The sequence below is a fragment of the Pholcus phalangioides genome, unplaced genomic scaffold, assembly GCF_987345545.1.
Source record: "Pholcus phalangioides strain wild (caught in Gottingen) unplaced genomic scaffold, Ppha-v1.0 ptg000009l_1, whole genome shotgun sequence".
Classification (NCBI taxonomy): Eukaryota; Metazoa; Arthropoda; class Arachnida; order Araneae; family Pholcidae; genus Pholcus; species Pholcus phalangioides.
Genome location: NW_028301602.1, coordinates 53,355,929 through 53,380,446, shown reverse-complemented (window position 1 = coordinate 53,380,446; position 24,518 = coordinate 53,355,929). Strand labels below are relative to the sequence as shown.

Genomic DNA, 24,518 nt, shown 5'->3' with positions numbered 1-24,518 from the left:
TTCACCAGCCCTTTCCTTATGGAAGAATAAAATTTTTCCCCTTTTCTGTTATAATATTACAATCAATTGGAATACATTTTTGTGCCAGTCTTGTACCTAAAAAAAATTCTGTATGTCAAACACATAGATCCCATAGGCGCTGCAAAGTTTTGACTGCCACGGGTGCAGCTATGGCTACGGCTGAACGAATTTCAGATTCCTTTTTCCTGATATATCTCACCGTAGATTCGTTTATTCCGTAATGGCGGACCACAGCAGGTATTGACTTTGCCAAGCATAGTCAATATATCCAATTTTTCTTGTCAAGTTTTCACTTTTATTTACCTTTTCAAAGCATTATTAGTAGCATTGAGAAGAATGAGCCATCCTAAACAAGCACAACTCAAATTTTGTAAACAAAACACGTGAACAACGATTGCTGAGAGTTGTCAAAAAAAATTTCCAATGAAGAAAAAAAAAAACTTTAATACGGAAACTGCGAATATGGAAACCGCGAATACGGGGGGGGGGGGGGGCTGACTGTATGTACAAATATATAGTAGGATAAAAATACATGAGAAGTAAAGATAAAAAATGAGGAGGTAGAGTGAAAAAGTATCTTTTGAATGACAAAAGTGCTAGTGCTGCTTACTTGTTCTTTCAAAAAAAAATGTATACAAAAAAAGAATTATTTTAAGAAAAGGGAAAAAATTTTAATTTTATGAGAGTGAAATAGAGAACTTATGCTGTCATCAGGGGGAACCCAATGCAGGGTTTGAAAAGTGTAGGCGTTTTTGAAGGGTGGCTATGCCTAATTGCATTAAAAATGCCAACCCTTGTTCTCTGGTGGCTGCCTTCTCAAAAACATGTTGCACAAAAAAGACAATGAAAAAATATTAAAAAATACAATATTTGAAAAATATATAGAGCTTCAGATTATATAATCTCAAAAAAGTATGAGAAAGATATATATACAAAGTTACAGGAATACAATAATTACAGTGAATATTTGTAAGTTGAAGTCCAAAAATGTAGTCAAAAAATCACAGGACATACCTTAAGAATGGGGAAACCATTGTTGTTTCGATTTTTCTGGAAATGTCAAAGGCGGCGGTTGGAATACTGTTGCCAGATGCAGTTTTGAAAAGATTGAGGAGTGTTGTATCAAATTCCTGTTTATTATTATAAATGTGCCCGAATCTACAAATTTGCAAAACGAGTATGTTTCTGAATATTTTGGTGTTGGTGTTTGAATGCCAGTGGCTTAAACTGTTTGTTAACAGAAAAATCAAAGTCTTTTCTTTTGTCATAAATACCTGTTTCCCATTTATTGTTGTTTTTGTATATTTTTATATCCAGGAACATTGTTATGTCGTTTGGCCTATACAAGGCTTCAGAGAATGGAAAATGAAGTTCTTGAAGGATGTAAAAGCCTCCTTTTTGAAACAGAGCAACAAGCACGAACAAAAATTCTTCATGAATGCATCTCTACATTCAAGCATAAGAAAACTCAGTCATTTATATGCACTACTGTTGACAAAGCTAATAATAACTTCATCATGTGTAAATTTATCTTCAAAAAAACTACTTATCCAGGAATATGCAGATACCAACACCTATTCTATCATAAAGAATAGCTCTGACATAATCAAAAAAAGAATTCTTGCATTTGACAAAAAACTTGGAACTAAACATGACTTGCACATTTTTTTGCCACACTTAAATTCCATAAGCAACCAATAAAATTCATATTTGTAACATGTGGGACAGGGAACTACAACAATGCTGCAGGGAAAGCGCTTTAAAGCGCTGAAGAATATACTATCGCTAATTAAAGAAGACAACAATATCATTAACAACCATAAGGTTCTTGATTTTATCAACAATAAAATTTCTCACATTTGCACATGTCATCTTAAACCTCTTCACAAGCATACCACACAATAAACTCACTGACATATGTTTTCATCGCTTTCAAAAATATGAGAGAGACGGTTCCCTTAAATTTAATTTCACACACTGGAAAAACCTTGTTAACTTCTGCATTCTTGAAAACTTTCTTTACAATGGAATACATATCCACAAGCAGATTAAAGGAATGTCAATGGGGACCTGCTATTCGAGCGCCCTTGCCAACCTTTTTCTCCACTTCATTGAACAAAAATCTGATCTGCAATACAACTTTGTTGGCTTTTGTTACATTGATGATCTAATCATTTTCAACAAATGCTATTTTAACAGCATTTTCCCCAACATCTATCCTGAAGAGCTTTCTCTGAAGAAAACCACAAAAGACGACATAACAATGTTACTGGATATAAAAATATACAAAAACAACAATAAATGGGAAACAGGTATTTATGACAAAAGAAAAATCAGTCTTTTCTTTTGTCATAAGCGTCCAGTGAGTTTGACGAGCTCCCTCTCGAAAATTTTGGAAATTATCATCAAAAGGCAGTTTGTGAAGTGGATAGACGAAAATAATGTATTGTCGGATAATCAGCATGGGTTCAGGAAGGGAAAGTCATGTGTAACTAACCTCCTTTGCTTCTATGATCATGTGACTAAGGCTTTGGGTAAGAGCAAAAATGTAGACGTTGATTTTTTGCTTTTTCTTTATCATCGATTCTGTGGGTTCGAACATAGCTACAAAAATTACTTAGTGATTAGTAATGATTTATAAAGTAATCCAATGACATTGCAGGTCTATGCGGACAACAGTGCCGTAACTAGCTATTCCTTTGCAAGAATTTGCATTTAGGTCCCTTCTAGCCCATTTAGTCCCCCCCCCCCCTCTGAGTGGGCCCTGTGCAGATGCACCTGCCTACTTATGCCGGTGTACGTGGAGGCCATCTAGCTATATGATTTGGTGAAGTGAGGTTTGATATTTTCTCCTTAAAAACTGACCCGTGTATAAGCCGACCCCCACAAAATAAAATTAAGGAACAAATTTTTCTACAAAAAAATCTACGCTTGGACATGAGTTTATATGCAATATGTTGTTATTTACTGGGATAATGTTTTAGAAGATTAAGCCATTGCAGTTATGCAAGAGAGATTCTGACTTCATAGAACTTGGAGGAAATCTAGAAATTTGAAGATGTCACTCTCCACTATTATTATGAAGGTTTTGACAACTGGCTGATGTGAAGATAAATCTAGGCAAATTCAACAAATTCAACTGGCCTTGTGGAAAATCTAATCCATGTCTTCTCACAGCACACCAATTATATTGGAACCATCCGTTATAAATAAATACAATCTATATTTTTTTTGGCAAAAATATTTCAGTAATTTTGGGGTGCTGATTCCGAATCACAATAGTTTTGTCAGATTGGCCGTAGTTTTTGAGATAGTGACAATTAAATTTCAATGGTAATACATAAGAAGCATACAAATCACACTGTTGAGAGTATGTATTATCTCAGAAACTTGAAGCAATTTTTCCAACTGGTGGTGTAAAAATCAACACCAGTTTTGAAACCAGCAGCCACAATGTACCCTAAAACCATTAAAATTTCCATAAGAACATGACACTTTTTTTATTGAGCAGTGTTATTTATCGAGCTAGTTTTATACATGAAAGATTAATTTTTAGTGTGATGATTATTCGTTGCTCTGTATTTGTGCATTTATTTGATTTTATTCCTCTTTCTGAATTTATTCTATTTTAATATTAAATTTATTCTTAGAGCCACAAAACAAAGATTAGATCATCTCAAAAGAGCTCTGGATCCAAAGGATACAAGGTTTAAAACACCCTCATCTATTATGAACATGATGGGAGAGCAAGAAAGAAAGGTCAATTATACTAAAATCTATTTAGGTAGTTTAATAAGTGATTGTGAGTTGATGTTTTTTCCCCTTAAATTGGATGATTGTTGGTTTAATATTTCTGTGTTCTATTGTGTTAATAGTTTAACCACCTGAAAAAGTTACAGGCTCAACAGAGAACATTAACTGCCTGTTCAACTGATAATCAGCAGGAAATCGATGAATTTAGAGAACAAAATAAAGGTGAGGAAAATATGACAGTAATAAAATTGTTTATTCATAACATATGCAAGTTTTTGGGGGGAAATATGACAGTAATATCAAATTAATAAAATACAGTCAAACCTCTCTCGAAAAACTATCTCGAAAAATGAATAAATCGTTGCATTTACTGTACTTTATCAATAATTTTTAGAAAAAACTATCTCGAAAACCAAGCCCAAAGATAGTAAAAATAAAACACGGGAATTCCTTTTCTTCTGCTCAGAACTTGCTTTGTTCTGCTTTCCAGATGTTAAAGAAACAGATAAGAAAGGATTACTCATATTGTGTTGATGGATCGTGTCAATCATAGGCTGATACTTTAATTGACAGGATAGATGCCATGTGGATAGCTTTCTCAGCATGGCAAAAAGTCAGACAATTCAAAATGGCTCCAAGAAAGCTGTGAGTTCGCAACCAGTCATCTTAGTGATGAAGGATCAGATCTAGTGGTTCACTCGAATTTCAAAACGTTAGGACTTCACTAAAACACACTTGGAGCTGGAAATTTCATTCATCTTTTGATTTTGTGGAAATGGACCTAGTTCACTATGGGCACTGTAGCCCCGATCTATAAGATACTCGCCTTTCCTGACACAGGGATAAACGGAAACGGTGACATAACCGCAGAAAAAGATTGCTACCAAAGGGAGTCCCCCATCAATGGGTTAGCACACCAACCTCTCGATAAGTATAAAAAATCAAGGCTGCAGTTCGGATTCGGCAATAAATTGTAGGTCCTGGTCTAATTTAATCAGCCCTTGTGAGCAGGAAATGACCATGGTGTGACAAAAATGATCAAATGACCAAGTTCTACAAACTTAGAGCACCTTGACAGAAACTGAAATCATTGATGAATGTATGTTCGAATTGGGTGACAAAAATATCTGTACGGCAAAAATGCTGAATCATTTTCTGAAGAAAACTGATAAGATAGGGCCTAAAATATTTGCAGCTCTTGCTAGTACATGTGAGATTGTGAAGGCTCAAAAAGGGGAAAAATATGCATCAATCTAAGATTATGGATTACTTCAAAAATAAGGCATGTTAATAAAATTTAATTGAACAGGGAAAAAAAAATTCAAACAAATTTTAGTGTATCGCACGTATATATATATACACGTGTATAGTGTGACTGACATTCAATGTGTAGTTGATTGTGTAACCAATAATTTCATTGATATGTAGTAAAATATATTATGGTATTTTTTTAGTTTTTATGGATAAAAAATATATCTGTGGTTTTTTTTTCTTAACAGAAAAACTATTTCTCAAACTCTTTATCTCAAACAAATTTTCTGTCCTGTCAGTTTCGAGATAAGATTTGACTGTACATACTTTTGGGACTGTTATGCCATGTTCAAATCTTTTTACAAGCAGATTTTTTGCCCATTACTTCTGCCATAGGCATTAAGTTGTTCAAAATGTTGGGTAGAGGAGCTCAGGCTCAATATAATGGAACCTTGTTTATATGATGCGTCCTATACACAAAGTTATTGCGCATTGTGATGTTCAAAGCTCATAGCATTGTATAAATGCAAAAATAATCTAACAAACTTTTTGAAAATAACCCCCCATTTTCTCCCGCCATAGACCTTTTTTAAACTTTTTGTTTCTTCAAAAATTTGATTGCTTTAGTTCAAAATCATTGGTTTTTATTTCTGAGCAAAAAGCAAATACACTGAGTAGCCTCTTTATAATGATTCCCGCACATGCCTCCAACTTCTGTATCCTTGGTGATTCAGTGAACAGTGCATTCAGAGATGCCTTGACTGAGATTTGCTGCACTATTACCTGATGCGGTCTAATAAGAGTCTGAAGACATTATGTTCCACCCAAGCATTTACCAGTCTATGATTGCCACAAGTTGCACCCTGAGATCCTGTTTTTTGCCTTACAGTCCGGTTTTTAAACACTAACTACAGCCACTCTCGAACATTTCACAAATGCTGCAGTTTCACTGGCACTTGGTCCATGGCTCCGAGCTCCTACAATCATGTTCATCTGTTCAATGTGTCAAAACACATTTTTCCCCATATCTTCACAAACAATACACCTATACCGTAGCAGTTCTCAACCTTTTTTGACTTGCGGAACCTTTCTGCAGAATAAATTTTTGTGGTGGAGCCTCAAGTCCTACCTGTTGTCTCAAAAGTTAATGGTGTTTAGAGTGGTCTTACAGAAAAGGGGATGTTATAGTATCAAAATGCAAATGAAAAAAAAAAGATTTTTAAAAAGTTTTGAAAGGTCTATGCCTTTAAATTAATGTATTGCTCCGGATAATGTCTCACACAAGTCCTTGAAATCAGCAGAGGATGAAACAAAACCTACTGAATGAATGAACGCTAGAAATTTGCCACTAGACTTATCCTGTTGCCGAGATCTCTTCCAGCCCAGCTTCGTGGCAGAGTCTGGAAACAAAAAACAAAAAAAAAAACCTAAGTTGATCCTGCTGGGCCCCATAGAAAACATTATGAAGGCTATTGCCCAGGTCTGGAATCTGGCCCAGGTTTATTACACTTAAATTTAAAAAAAATTGAAATTAAATGAGACCAGACTAAAAGGAGGAGTGTTTCTAGGTTCTCAAATTAGGAAACTATCAAGTGATTTTTGCTTTCACATAGACAATCATTCACATCTGCAATGAAGGGGTTTTTTAGGGTACGCCACAAAGAAAAAAATTACTAACAGCTTGTTCAAGACCTGCTCTATTCATAAGAAAATTCATTTTTTTCTCTGGTAACCTGAGAGCAGTCAGTGATGAACAAGGAGGAAGATTCCCTCCAAGAAATTCAAACTATAGAGGAAGCAGGCCAGACCCTTCAATGATGAGTGGTTACTGTTCGTTTTTGTAAAGACAACACTTTACATAGGAGAAAGAATTATTTTTACAAAATACTCAAAAAATACATATAAATTTTGCAGGGCTCCCACTCATCCTACTTTTTCTACTTTTTGGTAAAATGCCCGACTTTTGTCCTACTTTCTCGCTTTTGTACTACTTTCTAGTTTTTGTCTTACTTTTCCTACTTTTTTACCAAATCCTATCGACAAAATTTGTGTAATTGATTTTAATTGAGCAGGAAATCATTGATATATTGCAAAATATTACAAATGTTAGAAAATGCAATTAATGATTTTCCCAAAGCAGAAATTGTATCATTTTTAAGGTTATTTGGGGGGGGGGGGAGAGAAGTGTATGTGGACCATTTGGTTGATTAATTTTTCATTTGCTTAGTTTGAGGGTTCAAGAAGTATAGTAGTCATTAAAAACTTCTGTCTGGATGGAAAAATAATTTTGTATTTATTACTTCATGGTCTTGGACAGTAACATTCATCATTAAAAATTATGGTGCAAATAGGTGAAACAACAGTTCGCATTACAAAGGATACGTAGGCCTATTTTAAGTTTGGTGATTCTAATGCTACCCAATAGCATTTAGTTGTCTTCTGTATATTTAAGGCATGAACAGGCATAAACAATATTTACAATGCTCAGCAAAGAGCTAGAAATGAAAGTGCTTCATTTGTCAAAAACGATTACACTGGCATTGAACATTAAAATCTAAGCAAATCCCTTTAAAAAAGGATGGACAGCACAGTAAAACTATCTGGTTCACCTTTCCGTATTTACATCAGATCTTGTAATTTACACATTTTGCACTGTGCTTTTGAAAGTGGTCTCGAAGGAGCGTCATTCTTAAAAAAACGTACGTCTTCAAAATTTGCTGTGCATTGTCAAAGACAGTTGACGAACTCTGCACTTTGAAAGACTCCAAAAAAAAAAGAATGTAATATATATGAGGAAAAAGAGCAAGGAATTATCTGTGGTTGCTAGTGCACACTGTTTTGGCCAAAAATTGGTTTTGTAACCAAGTCATTTATCATTTTGCTTTGGCTTGAGTCAATCTTATAGGAAACCGAAATAGTGCTATGAAAAAAAAAGTTAATTCAAAATTTTTTTTTTTTTTTTTGCAAAAATTTTTATTTTGTTTTTTCCATTATGTTATGATTATGTTGTCTAAAGGGGTTACCCTCCCCATCCTACTTTTTAGCCCTGCGTTTTCCTACTTTTTCTCATTTTTTTGAGTGGGAGCTCTGATTTTGTTTTGTATATATGCATGTGTAATCTATGAATATAATATGTATGTGTAAAAAGAAAAAAAAATTGCTATTTCATATATAATGATGTATGAATATGATAAAATAACTATCATAATAAAAGTATTAGAATTTGTTATTGAAAATATGCCAATTATATGCATTTTCAAGATGTGTATTTTTTTGTAGTGTATGTGCATTTCAAAAAATGACCATCATGCATATACGAAAAAACTGTTCATGGTGGAGATTTTGTACATTTATTTTTGAATTCAGAACTGTTAGTCTAATTAGTCTAAAAAAACTTATTTCACTCATGTTATTAAAAAAAGTTAAAAATCATTGACCAGTGTAATTTGTCAAGTTTCTTCATAACATTTTTCATTGATAAGTATCTGCGAAGGAATTTCAATGATGACGAAGCAGTGGATATTCATATATTAACCTCCTGTTCCAAAAAAATCGAAGAACCGATTTTGATTTCATGAATAATATTCATGTCAAACAGGCCAAACATAAACGAAAGGCTACTTTAAATGTTCCTCAGAGCTGTATATGTGTTCGATATAGTCAAGTTGGAGAGAATAAGAACATTTATTTGATTTTTAAAATATTCGGGGGGGGGGGGGAAGAAGAAAGGGAAGTCATCAGCAAACAATGTGGAGAGGCTTGGTCCCAAGGTTGGCATGTACGGTTTATGGAGGAGTAAATACATTTGCTAATAATACTCAAAAAAAATCACCAATGAATGAGACAAATACCATTAAATACTAAACTTCTTATGCATTAGACTTATGGGTGGGTTATTTCATAGAACCTAGCACTGCGACCAGAGGTCTATTATCCCCAAAAGAAAAAAAAGTCTTTAATAGAGACCTGTAGCTGAAGCAAAGTTCAGCAAAGATGTAATAGGAATGTCTTGAAGCTCCCATGGTTCAATCAAATGACTACCCAAGTGCTCAAACCTATGTGCAGAGTACATTTCACATTCACAAAGAAAGTGAGTAGCTGTCTCTTCCTTATATAAACAACCTCTACAGGTTGAGTCACTGCCAATTCCTATGACATTAAGATGCCTTTTAAGAGTGCAGTGGCCAGTAAGTAGACCAAAATCTTTACGAATACCATTTTTGCTAAGCTTCATCAGCTTCTGCCTAAAACTAGAGAAGTCACAATTTATCTCTTTTGCCTGTCGCTGAACATCAGTATTCAGCCAATCTTGGTACTGTTTTCTCCTGAATGAGTTGAAAACAGTATTTCTGATCGATTCCTGTGTAATGCCCAAAGCTGGCTCAGGACCCCTTCTAGACAGCTTGTCAGCCAATTCATTACCTGAATTACTTGGTTCCCAGCAAAGCTTGACTCTGTTGTTAGATAAATTACAGAGTGCAGTGTAACACTCTCAGACCACATGAGAGTTGATTTCAGACTCCTGAAGAACCATCAGCATAGCCTGACTATCAGAACATATAAAAATGCTTCTTCTACTAAAACCTCTATCTATGCAAATTTTACAAATGAGAATTGCAAAGATTTCAGCCTGAAAAACAGTGGTGTAGCCACCTAAAGGATATGATAACTGTACCATCTCCAGGACAGCATATTCCAGCTCTAGTACTGTTTCCAAGCTTAGAGCTGTTAGTATGCCGAATAAGATTTCTATCACTGAGTAGGAGCTATGCCCCAGTCTTCCTTAGAAGAAAATTTAACCATATAAGGCTGATTAAATGCAAATTTAGAAAGCATGCCATCGCTTGGCATGTTGAGATATGGATGTTGTGTAACATTTACATCAAGACCACCCCATGATAGTACTGTGAGTACTCTTTCCAATGACCCAAATTCATGAATCTTTTCATACAGATGATTGCTTCAGTAGGAGTGGTTTTCATACAGCTAGAGATGGCCATACAAACCATTCTTTGTAGTTTAGCCAAGTCTGACTTAACCGTATTGTACCTCTTTCTGGACCAAAAGACAACAGAACCATAAGTAATAATAGGAGATATGATCATTGAGTAGGTCTAGTGGATGACTAGGATTTAATCCCCATGTCCTTCCAATAGCATTTCTGCAGGCCCAAAAAGCTCTCTTAGCTTTTGTTCAGACAAAACTCTAGGTGCCTCTTCCAGGTCAGTTTCTGATCTAGGTACACACCTAGAAATTTAACCTCACTGGCCTATTTTAAGAGTTTGACCAATAGAAGAACTTGATATTTTTCTGAGAAAGGTATTTTTTTCTGGTAAAAGCAACCATGGTTGTCTTTTGTGGGTTAACAGAAAGTCCTTCACTACACTTTGATCTTGGCCAAAAGGCTGAGAAGCGATAAAGTCCTTCACTGTCACACCACTTTTCAACCTTCCTTAGGGCATCAGACAATACTAGATACTGTATTAATGTACTTGCCCCTAGTGACAATTACAACATCATCAGCATAACCAATGCAAGCCATTCCAGAAGCAAGTCCGCAACTAGACACCACAAGATAGGAAAGAGTACACCTCCCTGCTGTCATCCAGCTTGTGCATGAATTGTCATGTTATCTCCACACAGAGATGCATTTATGCACCTGAAGGATAACAAATTATTGATCCAATTGATAATTGTCTTATTAACACTTCTTCTCTCAAGAGCTCGAAGAATAGTGTCAATAGGAACCTTACCAAAGGTTCCCTCAATATCAAGAAATACATCCAATGCTATTTCTTTAACATTCATGTTTCTGTCTAATATATGAGACAAATTATATGAAGCAGTATCAGTGGATTTGCCTGGTTGATAGGCATACTGAAAAGTAGACAGCGGTGCTGTCATTAAAACAACCTCTAATATATTTATCAATGAGTTTCTCCATCGTCTTCAGTAAGAAAGACGTGAGACTGATTGGTCTAAAAGATTTTGCCTCATAGTAATTATTTTTACCAATTTTTGGTATAAAAATTACCTGATAGTATGACTCCAGGCAGTTGGTACATGCCCAAAAGCAATAGATGCTCTGTAGATTTTGCAGAGAATTGGAGTAAGAATTTGTTTACCCTCCTTAAGGAGAGCTGGAACAATTCCATCCATACCAGGAGTTTTATATGGTTTGAAGGAGTTTATAGCCCACATAATGTCATACATGACCACCTTCCTGGCTAGATCCCATTTACTCTTACTACAAGTAGTTGTAGATAGAGCATGATGACAAGCACTATATTACTAGCCGGAATAGATCTTGGAAAATGTACTCTAAGCACTTCAGCTAGTTTCTTTCTCAGATTCTGTTAATTTACCATTAGGTAGCTTGATGGTATTCAAACCTCAGTTTCTGTCTTTGGACATCATTTTGACCAACCTTGCCGTAGCAGGGATATCATTAATATCACAATACTTTCTCTAAGAGGCTCTCTTGGAATATCTGATGGATTTATTATAAGCAGTGAGTGCAGTTTTATATTCCTGCCACTTACCACTTTTTTTAGCTCTATTAAAAAGCTTTCCACAGCTTTTTCCCACTTTACTCAGCTCTTTTGACCACCAAGGCACTAATTTCTGTGATTCTGCATTGGTAGTCTTACAATTCTGGTGAAAAGATTGGAGAATGACATGTTGCAGCTGGTCAACAGACAGCTCCAAATCAAGTACGGAGAAAAACTTTCCAAATTGACCTGATGCCAAGGCTTGAAGATCCTCTTTGTAAGCAACCCAATTAGTTAACCTTGGATTTCTACTTACTGTTAGTGTTGTAATTGGTCGTGCAACAATGAACATGATCAGACGGTGGTCTGACTGCATGATTCCATCCGAGACCTTCCAGTCTTCAATGTGATCATGGAATGAGCTATTACATAATGGGATGTCAATAACCTTACTTCTATTAACAGTAACAAAAGTAGGTTCATTACCTTTGTTAAAAATGTACAGATTGTAATGTAATATATATTCTTAAAGATCTTCACCTCGTTTATTGCAATCACTGCTGCGCCATAAAACATTGTGAGCATTAGCATCATAACCAAGGATGAGTTCTTTTTTACCCACGCTGCAATACTGGAAAAGTTCTTTTGCAGCATTTGAAAGTGGGTCTTTTTTTTTCTTCAAATGGAAGATATGCTGACATGAAGATGATTTCTTCATGTCCTTGCGTTTCATAAGCTATCTTGATAGCAACAGTGTCACTACTCAAATATTTTACCAAATTTATCACAGTGAGCTTAGCACTGGCAATAATGCAAGCTCTAGGTCTGTCACTGAAAACACCATAAAAGATATTATATCCCTTGACTTTTAGACCTAAAATTTTACCATTTACAGTCCAAGGTTCCTGTATCATGGCAATGTCAATCTTGCCTCTAATCATCTTCATACCTAGCATGACAGAAGCAGAACGACTATGATGAAGATTGACTGCCTGCTGTTGGAACTACATTCATAGTGTCCTTGTAGATACCATCAGTAAAAGTGGTCATATTACGAAGATATAAGCATTTGATTAAAGCGGTACTTCGAAGTACAGTCGGCCTTGTATTCGCGGGGGTTACGTTCCGGAGGTGGCAGCAAATACAGAATTCCGTGAATAACTGAAACCATAGGGTTTTTTTTGTATATCTCGTTTATTGAACATCAGGAGAAGAGCAGAGTGATGCAGGGGTAGAAGGATATGTAAAAGAGGGTGGAGATGTTTTCTGAAAGAACACTGATTTGTGTTTGTCGTTCCTTCATATCAAGTATGGTGGAATATGTAGATAAGGCTTCCTCTACTAATTTTTCTACATGTGAAGAACGTACCACAGAAGGATCTGTCATGAAAATAATCTATTGCTAATTTGAACTTGCGAAGCCCTTCCGCTATGTTACACATGTTGAAGTGGTCTTATACTTTTTTATCTTGATCTTCATCTGGTACAGTTTCAGGAGCAGTCACTCAGCTGCATTAATTCCTCTTCGGTTAATGCCTCTGAATTGCTATTAATTTAGCTGTTCAATTCAGTCTATATCCATATCATTGGACCCTTCTCCCCCCACCTGTTTCGCTAACGTGACAATATCTTTTATAATTTCTTTGGAAATGTTCTAGCTGCCTCCTGGTTGGCAGAAGCTTGATCGTCAGTGATTTTTTACATTGCATAATACAAATCGTTTCTTAAACCTATGAAATGAACCTTTACTTGCATAAAAGTCTGATGAAATAGACACTTCACCAGCTCTTTCCTTTATAGAAGAGTAAAATTTTTTCACCTTTTCTTTCATAATATTAGAATCAATTGGAATACCTTTTCTGTGGCAGTCTTCACCCACAAAAAAACAGCATTTTCTGTACAAGAAACATGGGTCCCGTAGGCAATGTAAAGTTTTCGCTGCCATAGGTGCAGCTACAGCCTCGACGGACTGGATTTCAGATTCCTTTTTCTTGATATATCTCACCATAGATTTGTTCATTCCACAATGGCAAGCAACAGCAGCAATTGATTTACTTTCTCCAAGCATATATAGTCAATATATCAATTTTTTTTGTGAAATTTTCACTTTTTTTTTTTTTGTCTTTTCGAAACATCAGTAGTATTAAAAAAATGAGCCATCCTAAACACGTGCAACTCAAATTTTATAAACAGAACACCTGAATGACGATTGCTGAGTGTTGGCAAAAAAAACGAACACGGGGGGGGTCAACTGTACCGTCAGGACATAAACGGTTAAAGAGGCATATTACTGTTTTAAATATAAAAACTTTTAAATATAAATAATACTCTTAATATATTCTTAATTCCTATTTCTTAAGTAGTCTGAGAGGCTCCACTGTATGTAATGTTCAAAAGACTGACTAATGTTTTTTTTTAATATTAACATTCCAGATGCAGATGAAACAACCCAATATCCTATAGAAGCAGCTCTTGTTTCAAAAGAGACAGAAGAAGAAAGACTCATACGCACAGGTCAGATGACACCTTTTGGTACAGTAACAACTGGACAATCGGCTGAAAAACTGTTGAAGAAGCAAAGAACAATAACTACAGTCCAAAACCAATTGACAGATTTTGATAGTTTTTTACTACAGCAATCATCCTTAGCTCAAAAAAATGAAGGTCTTAAGAAGTCATTTATTGAACAGAGCAGTAGTGTGGTTTTACAGCCAGAGTCATTGGTGTCTCTGATTCCTAGAAAAATACAAAATACTTTGGCACCAGACTTTGCTGAATCACAACCAGGTCCTTCATCTACAAATGTTAATGTAGTGTTGGATGTTCGGAAGGAACGAAAATTGCAAAAAAAGATGCACTGCAGTAAATTTAAATCTTTAAAGTCTAACACCGATAAAAATTTCTGCAGAGACTGTGAAAGGAGTGATGATTCTATGGATCACGATGATGATAGTTTTCATGGCTCCGATAAAGAATATCTTCCAAATCTCTCTGGTAACAGTGATTATGAAGATGATTTTGAATCAGGTACACATTTTGTAAAAACTACTTGGATAGAAATGTTGTACACAGTGAAACCTCCATTAATAAAGGGAGTAAGATTAATATGACAGAGGCCATTGACCATTTCTCAAGAGGCTATCTAATGATTGCTTACTCTTATAACTCGGAGTAGGGTAGCTTCAGATCAACCTCACTACTAATAGAGTAGAAAGTTTTTCATTGAATTAATTTTTTATTTATTTTTTATGCATAAAATATTATAAAACTTATTCAGTGACTTCATTTTTAAAAAATCATAGTTTAAAAAATTTATTTCAAATGGGAGAACTAAACATAACAAGCATTACACAGAAACAAACTTCACGGAAGGTTCACTATGTGTATACACACATTCCAACATATACCGATTTGTTAGAAGTTCCGCAGAGGAATATGGATGAGGTGTATGTTTGGTTTAGTAGTAACTTCATTAACATTAGCGGTAATAACAAAATAAAATAACACTATTTATTAATTATTCGTGTTTTTAATGTATAAATCCTTTACTGTTAATTTTGGCTAATTTCTGATGCACTCAATTTTGTTGTTTTCGTCATGATCACCTACTGGGAAACCAAGAAAAGGATATTTTACTCTATCCAGAGGCAAAATAAAGAATACTACTATATTATCACAAAAAATTAGAACGTTTCCTGGTTTTAATTTCTACAAAAAATTAACATGTTTTTAAGACATAAAATTTTAATTGGTCGATGCATTTCGGCTCTACAATGGAGAGCCGTCATCAGGACCTCATGGTCAGAAATTATACAAATGAGTCATGGAGGGGTTATGTTTATGTCTGGTCGTCCGGAGAGTTCGCCTTTTGAAAAATATAGAAATTGAAAAATATAGCACATAAAGGTATTTTCTTTCAATATTTTATTCAAAAAATAATTTTAATTTTTGATTGTCTTGGGCAGGGCTGTCTTTAGATCATCATGGGCCCCAGGGCCAAGAGATTTTTCTGAGATCCCACCTGGCAAATTCTCAAATTTTAACTGGTTCTCACTTTTGTGAGGCCCCTGGGCTGTGCCCAGGTGGGCCCATGCATTAAGACGACACTGGTCTTGGGGCAGACACGGGACCCCCTATACCCCCTCCTGCATTGATTTGTTACATTTTACTGTAGTGTAAAAATCTTACCACTACTACAAAAGTAGGTTGAAGAACGGGTCATATCGCTAAAATCATAGATTCGAAAAAAAACAGAACACTCTACTTCAAAAAAGGATGTATGGTCAGACGAAAATATATGTATATATTGTGGCCTGTACAGAAAAAGGACTCGCATGCTTTGAGCAACACCAGTCATTTCTGACTTCCGGCGTCCCTCCCTGGTGGCTACCTAAAAGTAACAAAATAGATGCAAACCTGAGAAAGATTTTAAAACTATTCAAAAGCATTGAATTTTAATTTGTATGTGCTGTATATAAATGACCATCTAACAGCTGAGTTGCCTAATATATAAACTGAAGAGCCAAAAAAACTGGTACAGGCATGCGTATGCAAATAAAGAGATATGGAACTAATCAGAGTACGGCGCTGCGGTCGGCAACGCCTATATAACACAACAAGTGTCTGGCATAGTTGTTAGATCGGTTACTGCTGCTACAATGGCAGGTTACAGAGATTTAAGTGAGTTTGAACGTGGTGTTATAGTCGGCGCACAAGAGATGGGACATAGCATCTCCGAGGTAGAGATGAAATTTGGATTTTCACGTACGACCATTTTACGAGTGTACCGTGAATATCGGGAATCCGGTAAAAAATTAAATCTACGACATCGCTGCTGCCGGAAAAAGATCATGCAAGAACGGGACCAACGACGACTGACGAGAATCATTAAACGTGACAGACGTGCAACCCTTCTGCAAATTGCTGCAGATTTAAATGCTGGGCCATCAACAAGTGTCAGCTTGCGAAACATCGATATGGGCTTTCGGAGCCGAAGGCCCACTCGTGTACCCTTCATGACTGCACGACACAAAGCTTTACACCTCGCTTGGGCCAGACAACATGTCTAGATACGACTTTGACAGGTGACAGGTACGTAAGCATCCTGTCTGATCACCTGCACCCATTCATGTCCATTGTGCATTCCGACGGACTTGGACAATTTCAGCAGGACAATGCGACACCCCACACGTCCTGAATTACTACAAAGTGGCTCCAGGAACACTCTTTTGACTTTAGACACTTCCGCTGGCCACCAAAATCCCCAGACATGAACATTATTGAACATATCTGGGATGCCTTGCAACGTGCTGTTCAGAAGAGATCTCCACCCCCTCTTACCCCTACGGATTTATGGACAGCCCTGCAAGATTCATGGTGTCAATTACCTCCAGCACTACTTCAGACATTAGTCGAGTCCATGCTACGTCGTGTTGCGGCACTTCTGAGTGCTCGCGGGGGCCCTACACGATATTAGGCAGATATACTAGTTTTTTTGGCTGTTCAGTTTAACAGTACTGGGGGAGGCGTTGGAGGTGTTTGAAATCAGTGAGTGCTCCCTTGTCTTGAGCTTTATATATATAGGAAATTTCAATTTCTGACTTAAATTCTGGGGTACTGAGACCTATGTCACCATGAGTGCTTGAGCACCCACAGCACCCATGGTTTCACTTGTAATTGGCTTTACTAGGTTTCGTTTAATAAACCATTGTAGGCACAAAATGACTGGTGCTGCAAAATTTTTCTCAGTAACAAGACTCTGACAGATTTCTGTTTGTGTTGTTAAACAGAGCTTACTATGGGTGGAGATGCATGGGAACGTGAAGGGGTTGCCCCCCCCCCCCCCGCCGCATCAAATATTTGTATGGTTGATCAAAATACATTGTCTATATATGTATTGACATCATCATGCCCCATGAATAGTTGCAAAAGATACAAATTGATTCCTTATGTTTCTATAATGTAAATTCATTCACATCTCCCCATTTTATTAACTCGCATACCGTCTAGGGTGTCATGACTCACAGTTTGGGAACCACTGATATGAAAAAAACGTCCTTCATGGTTCATTATGTCGAAAGAGAAAAGGTCAAAAAGTCACCAAATTTTGCTTTTGTTATGTGGTAGACACCCTGATGATACAGTTTTTCATGAATGGTGGATTGTCACTCCCACTTCTGTACTGTCTATGCTCCTGTATCATGTGGACGAGGAAACAAGCTGCGATGAAACAACCCATTTAACTCCAATTTCTTCAAAGCTCTGTGAGCAGTTTCATATGATATATATCCATCTGTGACGCCAACTTCCTTATACTCTTTGAAGGAGGTGTCACTATTTTGTCCTTTAGTTCATGCATTTTATGCAGGCTCCGTTGAGACAGACGTTCACTTCGCCTGTGGTCTTGAGCATTTCTTTTTTTTCTCGAAAACTGGACAGCAATTGGAAGTTTGTTGTCTTTTCAGGCACAGAAAAATTTCGAAGTTCATTTTTGAATGCACCAATAATAGCTTCAAACAAACGAGTGGTAAAATATTGTTGAATCATAAAAATTCTTTGCTTCTTGCAGAAAACCCATTTTAATCATACAACAAACAAAGACCTGCTGAGAGTATCAAGTGTGCATGGAAAAAATTATATGACTTTACATCTTGAACAGTATAGTGCTACGATCTATGAAAAACTTTGCATTTACAATCAGCAGAATTTGATAAATTAATAATTTTGTATTGGGTTGAGTGACTTTTGGATCACCCTGTAGATGAAATGGTCAGTTATTGCACATTTACTGCATGTGAATTTTTTTCATCCATCACCATGGGCCGTATAACAAGGGGGTTAAAGGTAATTTAAACTAAATTTGAACTTTTTATTTCCAAAGTTTTTTCTTACAGATTTAAAGGTCAAAGAAACAAAAAGAAAAAAGAAAACTGGGAGTGAAAATAAAGTGTCCAAGTTGAAGAAATCTACAGATAAGCCAAAAAGAATTGTTGATGATGGTTGTCAACAATCATACTTTAAAAGAATGAAGTAAAATGCATTTTTTTAATTTAAAAATTCACTTTTATATCTTAAAACAGAATTTTTATTTTGATAACTTATTCATGTAATGTATTTTTATGTTAAAAATTATTATTTTTTCCTCAAGTTTTAAATTGAGAGTACTTTTTACCTAATTGTAAATCTGCATTTGCTCAAAATTTTGAAGTTGTAATTCTTAGTTTTGCTTACCAGTCTTGAAATGCTTGGAGCAATGGTTTTTTCAGCTGGGGTACAAGAGAGTAATGTTCAGGGTTGCAGATGGGAAAATATTTCATGATACCAGTTATTCATTTCATGCGCATTAATTTCTAAAAGGCAGCAAGTGATGATGTAAATTTGCAAGCAGCAAAGTGATTTTCATTGGGTGAAACTTTGATACAATGTGATGATATAAAATAATGTATCCAGTCTTGATTTAATATAGAAAAAATATGAGACATTTTAATAAAAATCTCTTACTTTCGTATGTATTTTCTTATCATTAATGTTTGGAATGTCTTAGTGATTTTTTGTATTAGACAGGAGGCTTACCTCAGCAAGAGTACTAGACATGTACCCTTCCACCAGATCAGCAGTATGTTAGAGGTAGCCTAGGTTTTAGTTAGAACTTGTATGTTTAAAAATTTTTAATAACATAAATTCAAATAACATCATGTGCTTCTTCTGAGTAGGATTGTTGTTTTAGATAGAAGAAGTGGATTTTACTGTCCTAAACTGTACTCAGCTGTCCAAAACCTTGTGAAGCTAACATATGACAGGGAAATCAATAGATTTTCTTTTAATGAAAGTGATATTAAAAAGTAATTAATTGAAAATTTGAAAAATTATCAAACCCCAAATTTTTCAAAAAAGAATTGAAAATTAGAAAAAGCATGATTAACTGGTTCGAACTTACCCAAAATCTGTTCTTAAGTTCTAAAATATGACATAAAAATAAATACTTTCCCTTATAGTTTATATTAATAAACCTCTTAAGTAATAACCTCTTATATTAATAAACCTCCTTTAAGTTATATTAATAAACTATAAAAACTGCCTAAACTCTATCAAATGCTCTTTAATTGTTAAAAATCTGAAAGTCAAGGTTGGCAAGGTTTTTGACAGAACTTTTAAAAACCTGGTAAATAGTCAATGCTCATCGTAATGACCTTAAGTTATAATGGCCATTCCGTTACTATGGCCAATACCAAAAGTTTTCGTTCAATAACTATCCTATGGTGTTGTTTCTTTCTATAAAATGACCATTCGATATTACATTCGTTTTCAATGAAATGATGGGGTCGTTATAACAAGTGTTAAATATACTATGGTTTTTATCGTTTTGTCCAAAACTATCTGAAACTTCCTCTTTAAAACTATATACTGTATTCTTCCCTCCCCCCCACCCCATTAGCCAACATGCTTTGAAACACGTGGGGCATCAGTTTCCTGAATGTTAGAGTGGAAAAGCTAGGTTTAATAAGAATCACTATGCCATTAGCCAGTTTATTGGGTTTTTAGAATAATATTAATTTTCCAGAATCTAACTAATTTTCTGTCATGCTGGCTAATGTGGTATAAAAATAAAATTGGAAGTAAAATGATTTATTTTCAGATAAAATATTGCAAAATTGAATACAGTGTTTATATGAACTGTTAATATTAATAGGGCTCAGATTTCTATGTCTGCATATTTTCCTATTTTTAAAATTTTAAGGCATATTAATCAAAAGAATCACTTTGCCCGAACCTATAGAAAATATTCACAACGTGATGAGGACAAATGACAGTTTACAATGCACTGACATATGTTTCAGCATTTATGGGTTCTATTATCAAGATGGAAAAACACATTTTGTCCCAATGAAAAATGTGGTCAAAATAAGAAAGCGTCTGTGGTGGACAGAATTGTTTTCTTTACTTTGGTATTTTTATTATAAGTTTTGATGTCGTAGTTGTTACCTTCTGTTGTGAAAGACTTCATATGTCCAGCTTGGCCTCTTTGCATATTCTTCAAATGTTTTTTTTTTCAAAATGAAAATGTAATAGGCAGGCCTCGCAGCGCTCCTATATTTCTTACTTTTCCTATTTTTTACAATTGTCCTATTTGCCTACTTTTGCCACAGTCGTCCTTTTTTACCGAAATGCTCTCCTACTATTCTTATTTTATCCCTCCCTCCTTTTGTTTACAGCCAATATCTCAGTACAAAAATTCCAAGAAACCGCAAAATGTCACTGCTTTCCTTTTTGACGTGTTTTATCACAATTCACTTCTAAAAAAGAAGGGAGGAAAAAATTTCAGTTTCACTGGAGTACTGGGACGACGACAAGTGTATATTTTTGCCCCTCGCCTTAGTCAAAGTGCTAAAAACTGAAGTCCAGTGGGGAGAGCTAATCAGTTTTGGCGATTGGTTGTCGTAAATAAGAAGGTAAAAAAGGGGAAGGACAGGCTCTGTCCACACACAGAGATTCCATGAGAGACTATTAAAAAAAAAGTTATGGTTTCAAGTACAGGTTTCTCTCCTGGGATCCCGTAATGAGCGTTCAAAAGCCAGGTTTTCCTAGGAGTAGGCTTTTTGCGTCACGTGAACCAAACTGGATCATTTCGCTTCGGCAGAAATGTGTTACATAATTACGCTACGCATTTGTGTCTTCCAAGTGGGGCGCATCAGCTCAGGACAGCTGTATAGTATATGACCCTGGCGTCAGCTACTCTATTGGCTGCATGCTCCGATTTGAAGGGAAAGAGAACTCAAAAATAAAAAGAAGATTGATGAAACGAGCTGCAAGTGACGCAAACTTCTCCAGAAGCAGTCCGCCAGTCATGCTGGACATAAAGCGCTGTCGTGAGCCATATTGCGCTCTGTAGGAAAACAGCCGTACTGCTTTTCTTATTAGTGAGTGGATGGCGTGTCTCGCCAATCTCTCGGGTGATTCAAGTTGTAGAACTGCACTGGTGGCCGCACCAGTACTCTAAAACTGCGCCACATGTCACTCAAGGGATCTATAAATGTTCCACAGATTGCTTAAGTGGTCTAGAATTGTGCCACCACCATACCAACCGTGACCCCTCTCTGTCCCCCTAGGGGATATAAGCTGGTTCGTCTCAGGAGGGCCACGGTGGAAAAATCTAATGACCATCCAAGACCAGCAAGTCACCCACCCCAGACCACACAGCCACAAGCCAATCAGCAGTAGGACCCCTCCCACAACTTCACTTCCCCACACACACACACACAAACACTTCTTCACTTGTTGTACATGAAATGATATATCAATACAAAGATATGGGGGGGGGGAGCATGGTCAGGTGCACAGACTCACATCGCCTGCAAGCCACGAGTTGGGCCTACAAAAACTAGTTATAAAAGTTATATGTATATACACATATGAGCATATAGACAATGATGCAATTAATAAAAACATACAAAAGAATTGCGAAGGATACATTGGGATCATAGATGCAACAAATACAATGTACGAAATCAAAAATTTAAAAAAATAAAGTCTGGAAAGTCAAAAACATTTGATTTGTGCAAATAAAAATACAAATATAATGAAGGATGGACCGAACATTTGAATACGCCAAAAATTCTGTCTACAAAATTTGGTCTAAAATTCGAGAAATACACTAGCGGCATGATCACATTCAAATCACTTTCCAATAAAACTTTGGCAATGGTTACTCGTGATATAACTACAGAACAATGACACAATGGAATGTTTGCAAATTAATGTATCGAAAGATGTTCAGAACAAGTATCATTTTGCAGAACGTTTGGAAGATCAACAAAACGTAAATGTGGGACATAAGATTTAGTTGACAATTCAGAAGTTACATATTCTGGAATTGTGCCACGGGTTCAGTGCGATCTGTGAATGTGCTGCTTGATTCATTTTTACAAAATTAGGTTTGAGAGGGACAGGCCACATCATAACCCCAGGGCCACATTTGGTCCACAGACGCCAAGTGTTTACCACTGGTCAAGGGTTACCAAGGTAGGGTCGCAATCAATTTCTTAAAAACGTTTTTGAGTTATTAGCCTTCAAATATCATTGAAATTAACAGAAATTGATAATAATAATTACATATTTTCTTTTGAAATTTTAATTCTTTTAAAAAAATTTTTGCATTAAGAGCCCCCTCCCATGTATGTCTCTGATCCCACCAATATTCTTTATGAGGTGATGGCAGAGCGCTGACGAAATTTTGCTGACAGGGGGAGGGTCAGAGTTTTGCTGAATTTTTCTGACAAGGGAGGGGTCTTTCTTTCTTTCAAACCGAGCAATACTCAGGCCTATTAATTATCTATGGAGAAATTATTACTAGTGAGTTGTGACGGAAGTGTAAGCTCCTAACAGTCTGAGGGCATATCTAGTGTGGTTTTATTTTTTTGTGCTGCCATCTGTATTTCAGATTTTTTCTATTCTAGGCTTTGGAGAAAAATGACATTCAATATTTTTTCCTTCTCTCTCAGGTTTCTTTTGTCTTTTTTTTTTTACTCTGGAGGGTGGGATGGATGGGTGAGTAGCCACAGAAAAGAACAATGTCAATGTGTAGTCGCCCTACATCAGCGCGGACATATAGGTGGGGCAAAAAAAGATATTTAGCCTAGATGAACAAAAAAAAACTTTTCTTTCTTTGCTTGTTGGGATCTCTTAGCATATTCCCGTAGTAGTGTTCTCAGGATCACGTGGTAATTCCCTGGGGGGGGGGGAGAGTTGACTGGCACTGTAATCGTTAATTGCCTCTCTCTCTCTTATAAGGAGAAATTCTCTTGTAACTTTGAGCACCCTTACTTAGGTCTGTCATTTCAGTTTTTTCTAAGCGAGGGGCAAAGAACATATACTCAATATGTATGTATATATGTGTGATATGCTGCTATATTTATTTCACCTATTCCTATTGTATTTTTAATTTTTTGTAATAGCTGGGGGAGGGGGGAATTCCCCCACCCTGACCACCCCCAAATGATAGACTTACCCTTACTCCATCTTGTCTTATTTTGACGAAAAGTTTCTTTTCTCACTTTATTTACATTCATATATGTGGGCTCTTCACAGAGAAAAACACACAGCCTCCATTTTTGAAACATTTATTACGCGCACAAAACATACAAAACGATTACACACAGACATACAAAAAAACGCGGCCTTTCCCGCCGACTTGTCCCGGCAAACTCCCTGTTGCCACCACTAATCTTTACAATATTACTCATTCACTTGTGTACCGCAGCGCCATCTACTGACAACAAAAAGAACTGAAAATAAAAATCCTACAGCTCGGCCATCCTGTCTCTCACTGACCTCAGTGACATTTTACTAGAACAACAATATTCATATAAGCATGAAAAATTCGGAACATAAAATTTGTATCAGCATAAAAAATTCGAAACATAGTATTCATATGAGCATAAAAATTCAAAACACAAAATTTGTATAAGCATGAAAATTCAGAACACTATATTCGTATACATTTCTAATAACGTTTCATGAGATCAGCTGCGGTAGTAGTGGTAATAGGACCTGAATGATCTCTGACTTTCTTGACCTCATATCTGTCCTTAGCATTCACTTTAGTCACTTCATATGGAACAAAAAATTTGGGTCTCAACTTCAGTCCGGAGCCGAACTGAGTCCTTTGTATAGCCACCAGGTCACCAACTTGGTATTTGGGTGCCTTTTTTCTCTTTTTGTTGTAAGTATGCCAATTTTCAGACTGAATCTTGTGGATATTCTTCTCTAATGACATTTCTTTGATCGTGGAATTCATCTACAGCCTCTTCCATCAGGAGATCTCTTAGTACAATGTCTTCTTTATTTCTCATTTTCACACCAGTTAAAAGTTCAAATGGCGTGTATTTCGTACTTCGACTAGTCGTGCTGTTCAAGACCCTCTGCAACTTATCAACGTGCTTGAACCACTTTGTTGCATCGTTGAGAGTCAACTTGGTTAGGACTAGTATTAGAGTACGGTGGATT

At 36.1% G+C, this 24,518-nt stretch overlaps 1 protein-coding gene across 1 annotated transcript in view; it reads left to right on the top strand.

Annotated features, from left to right (window-relative positions):
• The window catches only part of LOC149083293 (DNA excision repair protein ERCC-6-like), a 435,993-nt gene that overhangs the window by 43,835 nt on the left and 367,640 nt on the right, over positions 1-24,518 (top strand). The window contains exons 4-7 of the mRNA XM_089236536.1: positions 3,672-3,780; positions 3,897-3,996; positions 13,950-14,543; positions 18,410-18,545. Of these exons, the coding sequence (XP_089092662.1) occupies positions 3,672-3,780; positions 3,897-3,996; positions 13,950-14,543; positions 18,410-18,545 (939 nt within the window). The remainder of the gene's footprint in view (positions 1-3,671; positions 3,781-3,896; positions 3,997-13,949; positions 14,544-18,409; positions 18,546-24,518) is intronic.